This window comes from Pipistrellus hanaki (assembly GCF_964339955.1).
Source record: "Pipistrellus hanaki genome assembly, chromosome: 13".
Taxonomy (NCBI): Eukaryota; Metazoa; Chordata; class Mammalia; order Chiroptera; family Vespertilionidae; genus Pipistrellus; species Pipistrellus hanaki.
In genome coordinates this window covers 58,181,972-58,200,076 of record NC_140515.1, presented here as the reverse complement: position 1 = coordinate 58,200,076, position 18,105 = coordinate 58,181,972, and the positions used below count along the sequence as shown (strand labels likewise).

Here is an 18,105-nt window from a genome sequence, read left to right as displayed (position 1 = left end):
AGCTCATTTCAGGGCCAGAGTTGTCGCCTTCCCTTTCATGGTCATGGGGCCATCTCAGACCCTCCCTTCTGTCCTTCCCTCTGTGGATCGGGGTTGCCCTGGGAATGGTCTGTGCTAGTGCTGAGTGTCTCTCGGGTCTCCGCAGGGTGAGTATGTGTCCTGCCTTCTCTCGCTGCTCCGCCAGATGTGTGACACCCACTACCAGCACCTCCTGGACAACTTCCAGAGCAAAGATGAGCTCAAGGTGGGCAGCAAAGCACGTGCCTTCCACCAGGGGGCAGCATGTGGCTGAGACTGCAGGGGCTTTCCCCTGCCAGGGACAAGAGCAAGCAACCTGGCCAGGGCTGCCAGGGTGTGAGTCACAGCCCCTCTTTCCAGCTGACCCATGGCTCCTGGAGGCTGAAAACCAGCAGTCCCATGCACCAGACCCCGGAAATGCTGGCATGCTTGCCCTGACTGATGGCAGCCTTGTGACCGGGTGCCTTTATGGGAAGCTACTGGGCCACACTTGCCGGCAGCACACCAGGACTCCTCCCTTTCTGTGCCTTCTGTTTCACCCCTGCAAACCTGGCTTCACTGTCTAATAACTACGATAATAACGGTGACAGCCCTTCCCCGTTTAAAATGTGTTTCTGGAAGATGCCCGTAAGTTCCTTCTTGTTTCAGGAATTCCTGCTCAAGATTTTCTGTGTGTTCCGGAACCTGATGAAGATGAGTGTCTTTCCTCGGGATTGGATGGTGATGAGACTTCTCACAAGCAAGTGAGTGTGGAAGGGCCTCCACCAGCATCCGTGGAGTTGTTCTCAGGCTAAGGAGAGCGTGTCCGTGCAAGAGAGCAAGGAAGAGGTCAAGACCAAGGCCATGGGGAAGAGAGGAGAGGGTGAATGGGGGAAAAAAGTGTTTTAGGCACAATAAATAGGACTTGGCCATTTATCATAAGTTCAAAGAGAAGAAAGGATCAAAGATGGTTGGTTGGTTGGTTGTTTTTTTAATTGAACCTAGGTGCCTGGCAAACATGTCATAGTGAGGGGAGAAAAGGAGACGCTGAGGGTGTGAAATGTCGTACCCAGAGGAGGGGTCTTTCTGAGGAGCCTGTTTTGTGGCCATTGGCTTCTGAGGCTCTAGCTTCCCGCAGTTTCCCCATTTGGTCTGTGCTGTCTGCCAGACACTGCTTGCCTCCCACAGTCAGTGCTAAGTACCCCTGAGGCCTGGCTGCGAGGCTCTGACCACTCCTGGCGCTGGCCGCTGGCTGGAGCTTCTAACTGACAAACCGGAGAGGTGATGCCAGAGGTGAGGGCAGCCTCACCTGGTCTCCCTCCACTCAGATGGCCACTGGCCGCTGCCTCCTCCCGCCGACCGGCCTTTCATGCTGGATTACACGGTCTATGTGAGATTACTTATGGTTGCTGTGTTAGGGAGCGTCAGCACGGTCTTTCCACTTTGTGCCTGGGATAGCGCCCTTTATTTCTGTATCCAGAACTGCAGACATTTATGCAGAGCAGAGCAGAGTGTGCTCATAACCAGATTTACACAGGCGGTTCCTCACAGTGGGTGTCCACTCGACTCCCTCTCGTTTCTGTCTCTCGGCTCCACTCAGAGCTTCCCAGGCCCCCAGCCTAGCCTGTAAGCACAGCCTCTTCTTTTAGGGCTTTTTAAAAAGGTATTTTTTATTGATTTTAGAGAGGAAGGCAGAGGGAGAAAGAGATAGAACATCAGTGATGAGAGAGAATCCTTGATTGGCTGCCTCCTGCACGCCCCTCACTGGGGCTGTAGGCCGTTGGTGCTAAGCTGTCAAATGCCATTGCGAGTCTGTTAACTCCGCCAACACTGTCCCCTCCCTGCAGCGTCATAGTCACCACGGTGCAGTACCTGTCCTCCGCCCTGCACAAGAACTTCACCGAGGCGGACTTTGACTTCAAGGTAGGTGCCCCGAGACCTGCGCCATCTTTGTAATGACCCTCGGAAGCTAAAAACCACGCTCATAGTTTTGTTTTGGTTTCACTTAAAACAGCCATTCCATTTTGCTTACAGTTTACAGGTCAGGAATCTGAGGAACACTCAGCTACGTGTCAGCTCGAGGACTGGGGAGAGCTCACGGATCTTTTTATTATTATTAAATGTTCGTAGTATCAAATGGCTTCCAAGCTTGATAGTGACTAGAATATCACTAGAGCGCGCTCCACTTCGGGAGGTGCTGGGAGCCAGGCGGCCCTGAGTACGCCTCACAGCCAGAATTAACACTGTTGGCTTCAGAGGAGTCAAAAAAGGAGGGGAAAAACCATTTGCAAAGAAATTTAAAAAAAACACACTAAGATCTCAAGTTGTAAAATGAATTCTGTGCCACATGTGTGTATTTAGAATCTGCCACATGTTCTTCTCTTTCCTAGGTGTGGAATTCTTATTTTAGCCTGGCAGTTCTGTTCATAAACCAGCCGAGCCTCCAGCTAGAAATCATCACTTCAGCCAAGAGGAAGAAGATTCTCGATAAGTAAGACATATGTCTCTTACCTCCTTACCACGGGCCCAATGGGCTTGTTTCCACGGGAGGCCCTCACGTCCACAGGCCCGAGCAGCTTCCCGAGGCCCCGTGGGAGGCAGAGGGCGTAGAGTAGGGGCAGCACCAGAAATAGTGCTGACGTGCTGGCCTCCCTGGTGTAGCCTTGTCTTCCCGAACCTTCTCCACTAATAACTGGCTCCTGTGTTCCTGTGTCCAGGTACGGGGACATGCGCGTCATGATGGCTTATGAACTGTTCAGCATGTGGCAGAATTTGGGTAGGTCTTCTCTCCTTATTTGTCCCTTCCGCATCTTGCATAGCCAGATAAAAAGTGTCAAGACTAGTAACTTCCCCAGGTTTGATGAAAGTTAATTTAGACCCAAGAAGTCTTCCCGTGTCTTTCACATAGCACTTCAGATGGGTGGTTAGCGCCTGGGCACCAAGCCCTGGCAGGAGAGGGGGGCTGAGAACTAAGAACCCAGCAATTCACATTCAGTCCCCTTTTTGAGAGCCAGCCGTCACAGGGGGGGGAAGAGGATGAGGGCCCAGTCGTACTTTCCAGTTTGAGCACCTGCCTGTGAGGCCGCCTGCTCTTCCTGCCATCGGGGTGCTGCAGGCTCAGGCCTCGAAGGTGCTCAGCAGCACGTGGCGAGGGCAGCTATGCATTTCAGTGAAGTCTGAAGCCCTACTGGATTCCTGGGGTTCAGGCAAGCAGCTCACATTCCTGTCACCACCGCGTGAAGGCTGGATGAGGAAGGGCATTTCAGCCCGTAGGTGAGACTTGGCTTCCTTTCTCACGGTGCCCTCTGTACAGCTTCTCTGATATCCACCGCTCTGGGTCTGAATGGGCTAGCACACTGGGTGGCTATCCTTTGATACTGCAGGCTTTGTATCCTGTCAGAGTGCTGGGCAGCGCTACTGCTCTTCCTAGTAAAGTCTGTTTGCAGCTGAGCGCGTGGTTCTGAAGCCTTAGGAGTGAGGGCCATAAAGTCTCATGGTCCTTCATTAACCATCCCGGTCTCTAACACGAGAGGAGCAGGCGGAGTGTGAGCCCTTCCTGAGACATGCACGGGGCCTCCCCCGGGAGGGAGAGGTGCTCCCCATCAGGCTTCCCCGTGCAGGCCTCTCACCTCTGCATCGAGCACAGGGGGCAGGCCCCGACACGCCCAGGAACACGGTGGACTGGCAACTGCACCAACACCAAGGTCCGAATATGCAAAGTCAGCCTCAGGCTAACATTGGAGCCTCAAATAAGCTTTTTAAATAGAAGAGCTTTAAAAGACGTCACATTTGCCTAATAAAGCCAATCCTTTCTCATTGATTTTGATGGAAATGGCACTTTCTGGTCCTCGAGAATGACTTGACTTTGCTGTCATGGTGGCTGGTACACGCCCGCGGTTTGTCTCTCCTCCTCCCTGTCTGAAGGACGGGCAGCGGGGCGCTGGCACTTGGCTTACACAGGGTAGCCGCCCTGGGCTTCATATCTCTAGTGGCTGGACCAGGGAGGAGCATCCTTAACACTGAGATGCCCTGGGCTAGAGGTAGGAACCCCAGGGAGCGTGCGTTGCATGTGGATGGGTTTTCTTGCTAAATGACTGTTGTGAGCAGACTCTGCAACGGTCACAGGTTAGACTGAGCTCCTCCCCAGGCTAGAGCAGTGAACTCTGCCCCTGACCCCAGAATGGCTTTCAGGTCGTTAGTGGAACTTCCGGTAAATTCTTTGGATGGCAGTTTGTGCCCGTCGAGCTTGTTTTCACTGGGCTGGGCCAGTTTTGTCCATGAACTCTGCACAGCCAGGAGAGGGAGAACCTCCAGGAGCTGAGGGGAGAGCCTGCTTGCTCTGATGCTTGCAGGGCCCCCAAAGCATGAGCCCACTTGGGGCGCGTCATGGAGAAGCAGAGCAAGTAAAAACACGATCTGTTGGCTTCTGTCGCTCAGGTGAACATAAGATCCACTTTATTCCGGGGATGATCGGTCCTTTTCTGGGTGTGACGCTGGTCCCGCAGCCGGAAGTGCGGAACATCATGATTCCCATCTTCCATGACATGATGGACTGGGAGCAGAGGAAAAACGGCAACTTCAAGCAGGTGAGGTGACACCGCAGTGTCGGGCTCTCCGTGAGGAGTGCTCTCCGCCAGGAAGGGCCTGGTGGCCGGGCTGAGGGTCCTACGGGTGAGTTGTAGCTTGGCCGTCGTGAATCCTGTTAAGGGTTTTCTCTTACTTGTCGGCCAGGATGGGTTTGTGGGTTGTCTTCATAAAGGGAGAGGCCAGGAAAGTCAGAGAAAAGGCGTGAATGTCATGTGGAAGGCCCTTTCGGACCAAGGGGAGAAGGACTGGCCCCTCCGGTTTGATTTAGGAGAGGGCCCTGGGAGGGGATCCCCGAAGTGTGTGGTCCAGGCATTGCTAGGACTGATGGCTTCTCACGGCAGGGGAAGCCCAGAGTTCAGGCTCCTGCACAGAGGCTGGGGCCCGGAGGGGGGAGAGGTGTTCCCCACGCAGGCTTCTTTGGCTCTGAAGTTGGGGGTAGGGGTGTTAGCACACTGGGATTGCCCGTGGGTAGGTGGCCATCCTTTGGTACTACAGGCTTTGCTAGCCTGTCAGAGTGCCAGGGGAGCGCCCCTGCTCTTTGGCTTGGACTGTGGGGCTGCGGCTTTCCCTCTGCACAATACTGCCGCCCCGAGGTGGAGGAGGTGGCCCCGCCTCAGAGCTGTGTCCAGGCAGCAGCACTGGGGCCGGCCCAGGACGGTTTCCTGCTTTCCTTCCAGAACCCACCAGGGGTCTGGGACACGGGGGTTCGCGGAGATGAAAATCAGCTGACCCCCACGGAGCACCTGCCAGGCGGAGCCAGGCTGAGGAAGCACGGTAGCACCTCTGGCTCACAGGGAGGAGGCCTGGCTCGGGGAGACATTGCTCCAGAACAGGCAGCTGCTGGGTCCCAGGAACATGCTTATTGCATGGATGGATTCTGAGGCGGTGCTTCGGGAATATTGGTTCTAGTCATGAAGTGACCCCTCACACCTGAAATGGTCAGTGTTGCCAGTTATAACATGCTGTGGCTGAAGACCTTCGCATTCGACGTGGGGTCCCTGGTTTTTGCTCACACGGGCCCTCAGCACCCGGTTTGGATCCCTCCGTTTCTCCTGGCTTCTTCCTGTTTCGGGGCCGCAGAGGGTGATGCAGGAGCGTCCCCATCCCCGCCTCGCCAGCTCCTCTGCCTGCCATAGAGGTCTGGCGCTTGAATGCGTCTGAGCTCCCGGAGGCTCGTTGAAGTACAGCCCCCCGCCTCCCGCTGTGTTTCTGCTGCAGTGGGAGCCTGGGCACTGGGTTTCTAACCAGATCTCTGGTGGCCGGTGCTGCTGGCCCAGGGCCGTTGGGGCTCCAGGGAACTGCTCTGCCATGCTGGCTGTCGAATCTGCTGCTCCAGGCCCTCCCACCTCTGCCTGTGTGGGCAGCACAGTCTACCTGCACCCGCACGCGTGAAGGGAAATCCCTTGTCACACTGACCGGCTTCCCTGGGAGGGTGCCCGCTGCCTGACCAATGAGACGAGACCAGCTTTGAGCCGAGAGGAGGCCCTTGGCTTCTTGCCGCTCTTCCTGACTTCACTTCACCCCAGAGGAGTCCCTGCCGGCGCCTCTTCTGTCCACAAGGGGGCGGAGGGGCATCAGGCCTCAGGGCCCCTGGCCTCAACTGGCTGTTCCCGGTGAAGAGTACATTCAAGCGGCTCACCCATCAGGCCGCACAGCACTGTGGGAGGGCCGTCCTGTCCGCCTCCTTTCCTGCTAATGGGATTTCAGAAACTGTAACTGCCAGCAACGAATTTCCTAATTTAATTATTCTTTCCTTAGTTCATTGCCTCAGGACTCTTTGGCCCTGTTGGAGTGAGAAATTTTTCTCTTACAGTTTATTATTGAACGCAGCCGTGCCCTTTTCTGTTCATATGAAATGTCTATATAAATAATGCCACGATTCCATGTTTTCAAGGCTGATGAAAGTTCTAAAGATTTTCTCTCCCATCACGTCCAGCTCGGCTCTCACCTCAGAGCCACCCAGTGGGGCCTGTGGGGCCGCCAGGCGCAGGCCCGCCCTGCACAGCAGTGGTAGCACGACTGCTCCTCACGGTGGAAGAGTCCAACAGAGGCAGGGCCCGCTGAGGCCCCGGCGCTCAAGTCCTGGGGGACAGGGAGCCTCTTCCTGAAGGAGCATCTGGGAGGAGATCCCGCCCTCAGCCCAGCCTAACGGTGTTCGGGGGGCCCAGCCCAGCTCCCTCCCTTCGTCACTGGCTGACCGGAGGGTAAAAGTCTAACCAGATGTGCTCTCTACATACTAATTACTTTGAATGAACATTTTTTAAGAAAGAAGAACCTTGACAAAGGCCTTTTTTGGATCCAAAATACGTTTCTCTCCAGAGAGTCCTCGTCTTTTGCCCATAAACTGGGAAACAGTGTCTGGGGATTGAAACCACTGGAGCGGGGTCCCCCTGGCTGGGGTGGGGAGACGTTTTTTCTCTGGCTAAGATCAGAGTCTGCCTCCCTGGGTTCATTCGGTGCAAAGGCAAAGCAGGAAGGTGTCCCCAGCACCCTCCCTGCCGCCGGGTCCGCTCCAGGTTACCGAGTCTCTGCTTCCCTCCAGGTGGAGTCCGAGCTGATTGACAAGCTGGACAGCATGGTGTCGGAAGGGAAAGGCGACGAGAGCTACCGGGAGCTCTTCGGCCTGCTGTAAGCTGTGCAGCCCCAGGCTCCCTGCGGTGGGGGAGGGGTGAAGAGGGCTAATGCAGGGAGGGAGGTGTAACCCCACGCTGGGCAGGCTTCAGAATCTGGGTGTCAGGAGAGACCTGGGCTCCTGGTGGGAGCAGGGGTCACCTGTTGTCCATAAAAAATGGGGCATCGTGACAGGAGGCTCCCCGCGATCGCCACGGTTGGCAGCAGAGGCCAGGCCGCTAATGTCTTCCTAGCATGCACTGATCTAGTTGGGCAAACAGCTCCTGGGGCTTAATGAGGGCTCTGTGCTGGAGGGGTGAATCCCTGCTTCGTGAGAGTGCCGGCCGCCTGCGAAACACTGGCGTGGATGTTGTGGCTTGAGTACATCATCCCCCGCTCCAGGCCAGGCGCCCTGCAGAGCAGGAGATTGTGCCGATGACGTCAGGGTTCTCCCAGGCCCGCCGCTCATGGCTCCTGGCTTGAGTTCATGGCAGCCAAGAGCCCACAGGACTAAGTCCGCATGGAGGGCCTCTGGGGCCGTGGTCCGCCCAGACAGACAGTGACGTTGGATATTCTACCTTCCTAAAAACATGTTAAGACATTGACAGCTCTCGTTCCTTCTCTCTCATTTCCAACTTGAAGATTTTCTTGGTTTTAGTGCCTTAGTGAAGACAACCCTGTAACAAGTTTTCCCAGAAATAACACTGCACATGTGCTTAGAACTGGACGCTGCCCAGAATGTGTTGACGCTTCCTGTTTAATCCTCACGACACAGGGTGAGGTCCCCTGATGAACGGAGGTGGTGAGAGCCCAGAGCCTGGAAGCAGCTCTGGGGCGGCGGCTGCTCTGGTTTAAGGGAATCTTCTGTCCGGCCACGCCCACTTTGTTCCTTGAGGAGGCTCGCAGTGAAATGTGACTTTCTCTGAAATTAAATACTTACGATTTGTGAAAGTGCATCCATCTTTCAGCATTTCTCCCTTAGCTGAAGCTGTTTCTGATTGTGGAATAAGACAAAGAAAGCTCTTCTGAGCCAAGAGCGGATGACTTGACTGCAAGGAAAGACATAGCACAGAAATAGCTCGCAGTTAAGTTACCTGACCCAGTAGAGCCTCGCAAACCCTCTAACCGGTCTGAGGCTGGACGCCACTGGTGACGGGGCAGCGTGCCCCAGTTTGTGTTTGGGGAGGACTGTAGGTATGCTAGAGGAAAGAGTAAGTGGGCCATGGCTGGTTCACTTAGAAAAGTCCCACCTGGACAAAATGAAACAGGCCTCTGTAATTGTAGAATCCCCGGAGCCCTTAATGTGCGGGGACATGTGAGCGTCTGCAAGAGGAGGGTGCTGCGCTCAGCACTTCCCTGCTTGTTTGCTCACAAAACACCTCCCTGTCTCCAGGACAGCAGTGCTCCTTTGAGCACAGTTTGGGGGATGCTGACACGGGGGTTATCCACGTGGGCCAGTGGCCAGAGCCAGTGGTCCTGCCTTCCCTTCTAGTCACCTGGGAAACCCTCACTTTCCCAGAAGTCTCCGCTCAGATGGTCATCCTCAGAGCAGCATTAATGGCTGCCAGGCTGTGGCTGTGAGTCCCCAGTGGTGTGCCCGTAGCTCGGCCTGTCACTCCAGGTGACTTCTCATGAGCTGAAAGGGCAAGGGACCGAGTGGAAGAGTCTGGAAGGCCTGTGGAAGGCAGAGCTCTCGGAAGCCGGCTCTTTGGAGAAGCGCAGCCGTCCTGAGGTCGCAGGGCCTGGGCCGGCGGTGGGGACTGGGCGTTCTGGCACATTTTGCATGGAGCATCCCCAACGGTAGAGGTGGCTGATGTAGCTCCGGGGCCCGAGCTGGGCCCTCGCGCCTGGCAGGAATCTTTCACTTTGCGTGAAAGGTTGACTTATGTTTGCTGAAGATGGTGCTAAGCAGTGATGGAGGCTGTCAGCCAGTTGGCCAGGCCAGGCCCAGCCTCAGTGGACTCTCACTCAGCTGCTGCTCCAGAGCAGACCGCACAGCGGACACTGGGCGGGGCCGGGCTTTGATACCCCTCCTCGGTGCAGGGGCATTCTTGGGATCTCGTACCGGAAAATGGAAAAGGTGTTTATTCGCTGTTGCCGGTTCAGTAATTGCCTTGTCCTTGCTTTGTGCTGCGTGGAGTAGAACCCAGCTGTTTGGGCCCTACCCCAGGTAAGGCTGTGGTGTGGTGAGTGCTGTCTCCAGATCTGCCAGGGCCCCGGCCTCTGGCCCTCACTCCGGTGCCAGCGAAGCTCATGAATTGCATGTTGTGTTTGTTTCCCTCCCTCGCCCGCGCAGCCTGCTGGAGAAGATTGAGCAGGAAACATGGCGGGAGACCGGCATTTCCTTTGTGACCTCCGTCACTCGCCTCATGGAGCGCCTTCTGGACTACAGGTACCTGCTCAGGCCTTCCGGCCGCAGGACACTCTAGCGAGAGCATCCTTGGCCTTGAAGCTGAGACCAGGGCCCCCAGGGGAGGACTGGGTTGGTGTTGCATGCCGTCACCAGTTATTAAGAATCGACTAATAGTGGAGGGAGGGCTGCTTCCTGGGACCCCTCCTGATATGTGGGCACATGTTCCCCGGAAACACCCAGGACACGCAGCCATCTGGCTGTCCTTCCGAGGAGTGGGCTCGGCAGGAGGGAGAGGAAAGCAAGGCGGGGACGAGCTGTGGGTGCTCGGTGTGGCCTTCCTCGGCCTGTGGCAGGGGGGCAGGGAGTGTTGCCTGGGACAGAAGTGTGACCCACAAGGACTTGCGGTTGGCGTGTCCATGGTCCGGGGACCCCACTTTCCCATGCCTGCCTCCTCTCCTGAGGTCTGTTCGTGTCTGTCCTTTGGCGCTGGCCGTGAGCAGATAGAGGCAGCAGACCGTGCCTGAGCGCAGGGTCTTTCCGTTCTGTTCAGTCTGGGAGTTCATGTGAAAGTGGCTTTGGCATGAACACCCGCCTTCTCTGTCACTTCATGGCTTTTGAATTCGTCTAAAAGTGACAGTGGAGCTACCACGACAGCCGTGGCTGTCCTCTCAGCAGAGTGCGAGGACAGAGGCTCGGGGGCCTTTGGGGCTCAGAGGGAGATGCAGGAGAGAGGAGGCATCCACAAGACAGGGCGCACCAGGGAGCCTGTCACCCCAGGACCAGGAATGTGCGCGAGGTCAGCCCCCAGCTGCTGCTGCTGATTAGGAGGTGCTGCTGTGCCAAGACTCTTGCTGTGCAGAGGGCTCAGGGTCCAGGGCAGGGCTGGGTGCGGAAATGGAATTCCTGAGAAAAGTGCTCGCATCTTGAGCTTCCTGTAGCGCAGTTGTGCTTGTGTGAACTCAGACTCTTGTTCCTGGGCCTCGTGAGGTCACAGGTGGCCTTTGGGAGCCCCTTGTAGGACAGATGACTTCCTTGCTCCCCCCAGAGACTAGGATGGCCTCGTCTCCTGTGCCTGCCGCCACCCCGGAGGCAGGGGAGACGGCGCTTCCTGCCGGCTGGCCCGCCCCCTGTGGCCTCAGAAAGAGCAGCGCTGCTTCTCAGGCTCCGGGCCTAGTCCTGGCTGCTGTGGGGCTGCTCCGGCATCTTGCACAAGCAACTCAAACTTGTGGCCAAACCTGTTCTGTCCCCCCATTTCTATCTCAGTGGTGTGTCTGCAGCACCCAGTTCCCTCTCCCAGGACACCAGAGGCTCTTCATAAACAGGTCTTCGCCCCCATCTCCAGCCCTGTCTCCTGCCATCCCCACTCCCCACGCCCACAGTCCAGCCTCCCGTGTGGTTCCTTGTCTGCACCCCATCACGAAGCTTCCCAGGAGCTTAGCCGCTGTCTCCGCACACCTCTTCCGGAGCATGCGTCCCCTGGATGATGACCTGTGTCAGCTTTCTAACTCACCCAGCAGAAGAGAACCAGCTCCTTGAGGACAGGGACCTGGTCCTTGGCTCCTGGGTCCCGTATGGAGGGTGGAGAGTCCCTGGCAGGTGCCTAGCACAGGTTATCAATGGGATAAACTTACTGGAAGGTTAAACAGAAACCAGAAGCCTCTTCTAGCCCAGTGCATCTAGTGCAACAAGAACTTACTAGGAGAATAGGTGTTAGAGCTAAATATGTGCATATACATGTATATATTTACAAACAGGCACTAGGCTGTACTCCAGAATGCCTTGAACCTACAGGGTGAGCGCTTTATACCGGCCTGAACCGTGGGGACTCAGAGAAGCACCTCTTCACCTCTGGGTTCATGTCTTCAACTTCTGCACGAACCCCAGACATTTGTGTTGGATATAAAAATGCTCATTGGTAGCAACTGTGTTTCCCAGTTCAGGAAGCAGAGCCCTAGAAGGACTCTCCGGTCTCTGGAACAGACAGGACAGAGCCAGAGTTGCCCGGCCCTTGGGCTCCATCAGAGCCTCCACCTGGAAGCGGCAGCTGGAGGCCATGGAGCCTTCCTTTGCCAGCTCTTGCCGTCACACGGGCCGCCCAGCCCCTGGTTAGGCCCAGGCAGCCACTGCCCACAGCCACAGCAGAGGCTCACAGCTCTTAGAAAAGTCTTCCTGCTCATCTTCCGGGGGACGCCTCAGGAAAGCAGTTCCGGTTGGAGAGCACCCCAGGCGGGTGGGTCACGGCAGTGCCTCCGCAGGACTGCAGCTCTGCGTGTGGTCCCAGCGGCCCTGCCTCATGCCAGGGGGCTCACCTGCACTCTCCTTCCAGGGACTGCATGAAAGGCGAGGAGACGGAGAACAAGAAGGTTGGCTGCACGGTTAACCTGATGGTGAGAGGACGTGCCTTCCTCCGTCTGCTGGTGGGGTCCCTGCCCTGCAGTGCGATTGGCCCGGCCTCCAGCAGCTGGCTGTCAGCCACGAGTGTCGTCCGCACCTCCCATTCAGGCCTCTCGTCAGTCCTGTTCCCACGGGGCAAGGAATGACATGACCTGCTCTTTGGACAGGGCTCTAGCCTTGGGGTCCCACCTGCCCTGACACCCTAGCTCCCAGCCTGCCCTGACCCAGTCTGCACTGGCCCTCCTCTTACTACTCAGACTCCCGAAGACCTGCCAGTGGCTCCACCCCGTGCTGGTGTGCCCTCCGGTGGGTGCTGTCCTTTTCCGGTTGGTGCCCCCACAGCTGCCGCACTGCTGCCCGCACGCCAGGGCTGGCCAGCTGCCTGGAGTCAGGGATGGCCTCCCCCATGGCAGCCTCGCCATCTGTGTGTATTTCCTTCCCTCCTACAGAACTTCTACAAATCGGAGATTAACAAAGAAGAGATGTATATCCGCTACATCCATAAGCTCTGTGACATGCATTTGCAGGCGGAGAACTACACAGGTGAGCGGGAGAGGGAAGCGGCCTCCCGGGGCGGACTGATGGGACAGATAAGCACAGCTGGCAGCATGGCGCTGTCTGCCAGGCCTTAGCCAGGTGCTGGGCCTCGCCGCCCCCTCACCTCACTCCTTTCCCTCAGCCCCTTGGTAACATGGTGGAGAAAGCAGGCGGGACTCCATCTGTGCCTCTTGCCATGTCCTCTGCCTGAGACTGCTGTTCCAGTCTTCATGCCTCCTACTCCCCCCCACCCCCCCCGTACTCCCCTTCTGAGGCCTCCTGGGTGACTTCCGGGCTCTGCTGCTCCAGGTGAGAGCGTCCTGAGCCCCGCCACTCCTCATGCAGAGCCTTTCTAAGCACCTGCACCGCGGGAATCGGTGCGGCCATGACACGAGCACTGCCTGCCCTGGGCCTCCGGACCACTCAGCGAGGAGCTCCCGGGGTCGGGAGCGGGCTTCCTGACAGCCCTTCGGCTGCACCCACATTTCACCGTGACAGGCCTCCCCCGGGACACGTTGGAAGCATTGGCTGTGCCTGTACACTGTTCACTGAGCCCCGCTCTGCGTCAGGAGTCCGCCTTCACCTTGGCCATAGCCCCCCACAGCCCCTTCCTCACGGTGACCGGCTGCCATATCTCAGCCTGTGCCACAGGGCTTATGTGTGTGTGCTGGACAGGAAATCCGAGCCATCACCCACAATCGTGGATAAAATTCGATGGACTTACGGACACAGAATCCTTTTTCTTTTTTCTTTCTTTTCTTTTTTTTTAAAAATATATTTTATTGATTTTTAACAGAGAGGAAGGGAGAGAGATAGAGAGCTAGAAACGTCGATGAGAGAGAAACATCGACCAGCTGCCTCTTGCACACCCCCTACAGGGGATGTGCCCACAACCAATGTACATGCCCTTGACCGGAATTGAACCTGGGACCTTTCAGTCCACAGACCGACGCTCTACCACTGAGCCAAACCGGCTTCAGCCAGAATCCTTTTTCCTTGTCTCTCGATGTTAGTGTTGGGCACAGAGCCGCCTGTTCGGACTGCACGGCCTGGCGGGAATTAAATGATGACGGGCCTGACGCCCCTTCTCTGCGCCCACTTCCACCGTGACCCCAGCACCCCTCCATGAGGGCAGCCAAGTGATGGCTGACCGCTTCCACCTATCACTAGTGGCTCAGGAATGACATCCGAGGAGAACGTGCTGTTTCCTAAGCTTCAGAGGCGGGACTTGAGTGCCAGGGGCTTGTCTCGGAGAGAAAGGCTTCCCATCCAGGAGGGGGCCTGTGCCTCTGGGGCAGGTGGGTCCTGTGGCCGGAGGGCAGGCAGAGCGGCAAGGGCGAGGAGCCCGGAGGGTCTGCAAGCGAGTGAGCCTGGCCAAAACGGGAAGTGGTCACAAAATCATCAGAACAGGCGCTTCTCAGTCATGAGGAACAGGCCTGAGTGGGACCCGAAGGCCAGGCAGAAGCCAGGACTAGTTCCCTGACAGGAGGAGAGGAGCCATGAAGATGAGCAAGTGGAGCGGAAGGAGCCGAGGGTGCCGTGAGGAGCCCAGGCAGCGCTGTCGTTCACTGTGGCCCGTCCGTGGCATTTAGGGGCCAGGGTCTTGAGCAGCGTTTTACGTGGCCTCTACCTGGACCCATGCAGGCGCGGCGTCACGGGGCCTCTGCCCTGGGTCCAGATCAGCATCCTGTTCCTCTGGGATGGAGCTTCCGGCTCCAGGCCACCACACCTTTACCACCACTGCACTTCCTCCCTCTGTCCTTTAGAAACGGAGCAGTGAGGAGAAGGTCAGAAAGGGAAGGTGGAGGCGAGGCCGGCTCAGGGAGGGCAGAGAGGCCTGGTCAGTGCTCACTCCTAGAGCCAGTGCTGATGAGGTTGGAAAGGAAGCTCTAGTCAACTGAGCTGAAAAGAAGAAAACCACCGGGAGGCTCTCACATGCCATGTCTCCCTGAGCAAGGCACTGCCCGGCTCCCCGACGCTGGGCCAGCCTTCATCTGGAGCCCAGACAGGGACGAGGCCCTTCGTGCTGTGGTTATCCGATGGCTGGGCAGCTCCTGCCTCCCCTTTGGTACCCAGGCCCTGACCTGGGCTGCACGGCCTTGCCCGCCGTCTGCCTGTCCTTGACACCACATTGCCGTCCCACAGAGGCTGCGTTCACTCTGCTCCTGTACTGCGAGCTGCTGCAGTGGGAGGAGCGGCCTCTGCGGGAATTCCTCCACTACCCTTCGCAGTCCGAGTGGCAGCGGAAGGAGGGGCTGTGCCGGAAGATCATCCACTACTTCAGCAAGGGCAAGGTAGGGCCGGCAGGGGCATGTCTGGGGGGTGGGGGGAGGAGGGGGGAGGGAGTTGGTGGATGCCCAGATGTGCACCAGATTTGCAGGCGGCATGGTTTTCTCTTGGGCGGCGGGCGAGGGGTGAAAAGTCGCTGATTCTGTAGCTTGGAAGCCAGTTCCGGATTGGGGAATGAGAGACAACTCCACATACCAGCTTTCCCCATCAGTGCTGAAGCGCCTACACAGGCTCCTGGTCCCCACTTCTGTTCGCTGCCTGTGGCTTCCTCATCCGCCATGAAACGGGCTGTGAAAGGAGAGGGTCTAAGCTCCAGCGGTGTGCCCCTGGAAGGCTGGGATATGGGGGTGCAAAGGCCTTCAAGCTCCCTGAGGCCCAAGGTGTTGTATTGGGGCAGGGAGTCAAAGTCTATTTAAATTTATCTTTCTTGCCCTGGCTGGTTTGGCTCAGTGGATAGAGCTTTGACCTGTGGACTAGAGTCCCAGGTTCAATTCCAGTCAAGGGCACATACCCAGGTTTTGGGCTCGATCCCCAGTGGGGAGTGTGCAGGAGGCAGCCAATCCAGGATTCTCTCTCATCATTGATGCTTCTCTCTCTCCCTCTCCCTCCTCTCTGAAAATAATAAAAAAATATATATTTTTAAAAATAATAAAATAAAATTCTTTCTTTTTTCTGATCTTTTTCATTGGACCTGCAGTTTTGATCCATATGGCATTAATCACTCCGAAGGCTAGAAATAATACCCTCTTTTTGAGAAACATTGTCTTTCTCCCTGCTGGTGTTTCAAATTCATACTGAAATATTTATGGGTGAAATTATGTGAGATTTGCTTCAGAAACTGTAGGGAGGAGTCGGTTGGTGGGTCATGAATGGGACAAGACAGGCCATGAATTGATCATTGTTGAAGCTAGGTACTGCTGAGTACCTAGCCTTTCATTCTTCTATTCTGTTCTTCCGTGTGTTTAACATTTCCTGTAAGAAATTTAAATCATAGTTAGATGTTGAGAAGAACCTGGCTGAAATAACCAGTGGTTCTCGATTTAACCAAGAGAAAAGCACTATTTTAAAAAAATAAATGGTCCAACTGGCATAGGTCAGGGGTTGAGCGTCAACCTATGAACCAGCAAGTCATGGTTCAATTCCTGGTCAGGGCACAGACCCGGTTGTAGGCCCAATCTCCAGTGTGGGGTGGGCAGGAGGCAGGCAATCAATGATCCTATCTCACTGATGTTTCTATCTCTCCCTCTCCCTTCCTCTCAAATCAATAAAAATATAATTTTTAAAAAATTTAATAAAAAGAAGAAATGGACAATATTGCTCTACAGTGAAGGCCATTATAGCCTCCTCAGGCACCGGTTCAGTGGGCCTGTCACCATAACGGGAGCCACACCACGGAAGCAACCTGGGCCTGGCTAGGCAAGGACTACCTGAAGCCACTTTAGATCTGAATCTTTCACCGTGGCTGGTTTAGCTCAGTGGACAAAGTGTTGGCCTGTGGACAAAGGGTCACAGGTTTGATTCTGGTCAAGGGCACATTCCTCGGCTACAGGCTCAGTTCCTGGCTCCTGGTTGGGATACACACGGGAAGCAACCAATCAATGTGTCTCTCCCATCATTGATGTTTCTGTCTCTCCCTCTCCCATCCTCTCTCAAGTCAATAAAAAAATATTTTTAAAAAGAGATCTGAATCTTTCTATAAAAGAAATTAGCAGGTTTGGTTTCCATACTTGTTTCCGAGCCTACATAATCTTACTTTAAATGTCATTGTTTCCTTTATTAACTCATTAAATCATTACTGAGTACCAGCTCATGCCTAGTCTGTTCTGGGCTCTGAAGATAAAGTGAACAGACAGGGTCCCTGCCCTCTTGCAGTCCATCCTCTAACTGAGACTCACACAACAGGAATGTGATGGTGTCTGTATGAGACAGCTCGGTAAGGACAGGGACCGAGCGCCTGCCCCGCCAGGCGGCCTGGGAGCAGCCTCGGGGCGGAGGAGGCAGCATTCCCGGAGAAGCGGGAAAGCCGCCGCCCGCGCTGCAGAGCCTCAGTGCTGGGTGCTGGGCGCTCAGAGGGCTTTTGAGCAGATGGTCTGTGTGGCATGAAGTACAGAGGCTTTGGTTGTGCCCTCCGCTGTGGGGGTGCGGGCCCTTCCGAGGACTCTGAGGAGCTGAAGCTGTTCCTGTTTCTGACGCAGAGCTGGGAGTTCGGCATCCCGCTGTGCAGGGAGCTGGCGTGTCAGTATGAGAGCCTCTACGACTATCAGAGCCTCAGCTGGATCCGGGTGAGCTTGCCCTTCCCCACCCCAGCCCCGCTCTCCCGGCCGCGGTTTCAGGGAGCGGTCACGGCAGGCCCAGGCCCCGCCTAATGCTGCTGGGCGTTACGGAGGGGCAGAGGCCAGGCCTCGGCCTTCGAGACCCTTGCCATTGGGCTGGGGAACAGCACGCACATTGGTCAGAGACTGTGACACGTGCTCAGGAAGTGAGCGGCACACCCCGCCGGAGCAGCTTCCGGAGGCGGTGCGGCCGCCCTCAGAAGCAGGGCTTCCTGAAATAGTTTGCTCAGGAATGCTTTGTCCGAAAACATGTGGCCATTCCCTGCTGTGGCTTGTGGTCCCTTTTGTTGAGGCTAAGGACCTCATTCTCTCTCCCTTCTTTGAAGCAGAGTATTTAAAACAGGTGAAATGCCCAGGGGCTCTGAAGGCCTCCACGAGGTTTTCCTGCCCCAGTGCTGGGGTCGGAGTGCTGGCTTTCAGTTAGAATCCAGGGAGTTTTTCTGAATGTAAAGCCAGGTCAGCAAAACTAATACTTACTGGCCTGGGAAATGCTAGGCATCATGGGTGGTAGCTCAGCTTTTAAAGTTTAAAGTCTCCTAAATTGAACCGTAACGCTGACAGTTGAGTTTCCTTAGCCTCGTTAGCCCCACGATAGATGATCAGAGCAATGCAGCTGGGCTGATGCAAAATGGCTCTGAGAACTGCCGTGAGCCACTGTGAGCAGCGCTCGCCCAGGGTCTGCGCCGTGTCTTTCAAGACCAGAAATCGGGGGAGGGCTGTGTTGTTGCACATGCTTCATGTGTGAGTGGGGGCCCTAAATGTGCAAGAAGCCTGTGTCTCTGTGGAACTGGGTCCACCCACTGGGAAGGACACGCAGGACGGCCTCCCGGCTGCAGGGCAGGCCTGCGCCCTCCCCCCATCAGATGACAGTGGAAGAGGAGGGGCTTCCTGGGGAGAGGCCCAGCAGGGGTCTCATCTAGACCGTTGTGGGTTCTCCTGACGAGAGACCGTATCCAGTGGGCCTGGGAGGACTTGCTCGGGACTAGCAGTGGAGCCAGCCTGAAG

General features: G+C 56.2%; 2 protein-coding genes across 12 annotated transcripts in view; one reads left to right on the top strand and one right to left on the bottom strand.

Annotated features, from left to right (window-relative positions):
* CISH (cytokine inducible SH2 containing protein) overlaps positions 1-18,105 on the bottom strand; it is a 262,755-nt gene that overhangs the window by 159,922 nt on the left and 84,728 nt on the right. The gene's annotated exons all lie outside the window — the stretch shown is intronic.
* DOCK3 (dedicator of cytokinesis 3) overlaps positions 1-18,105 on the top strand; it is a 146,579-nt gene that overhangs the window by 109,374 nt on the left and 19,100 nt on the right. For 9 of the 11 annotated variants that reach the window (XM_084902250.1, XM_084902253.1, XM_084902251.1 and 6 more), the window contains 13 exons: positions 146-244; positions 667-761; positions 1,845-1,920; positions 2,388-2,488; positions 2,715-2,773; positions 4,435-4,583; positions 7,127-7,212; positions 9,338-9,364; positions 9,491-9,586; positions 11,874-11,934; positions 12,391-12,484; positions 14,624-14,772; positions 16,963-17,049. In XM_084902250.1, coding sequence (XP_084758376.1) covers positions 146-244; positions 667-761; positions 1,845-1,920; positions 2,388-2,488; positions 2,715-2,773; positions 4,435-4,583; positions 7,127-7,212; positions 9,338-9,364; positions 9,491-9,586; positions 11,874-11,934; positions 12,391-12,484; positions 14,624-14,772; positions 16,963-17,049 — 1,179 coding nt within the window. The remainder of the gene's footprint in view (positions 1-145; positions 245-666; positions 762-1,844; positions 1,921-2,387; positions 2,489-2,714; positions 2,774-4,434; positions 4,584-7,126; positions 7,213-9,337; positions 9,365-9,490; positions 9,587-11,873; positions 11,935-12,390; positions 12,485-14,623; positions 14,773-16,962; positions 17,050-18,105) is intronic. The other 2 variants (XM_084902252.1, XM_084902245.1) reach the window with 1 other exon arrangement.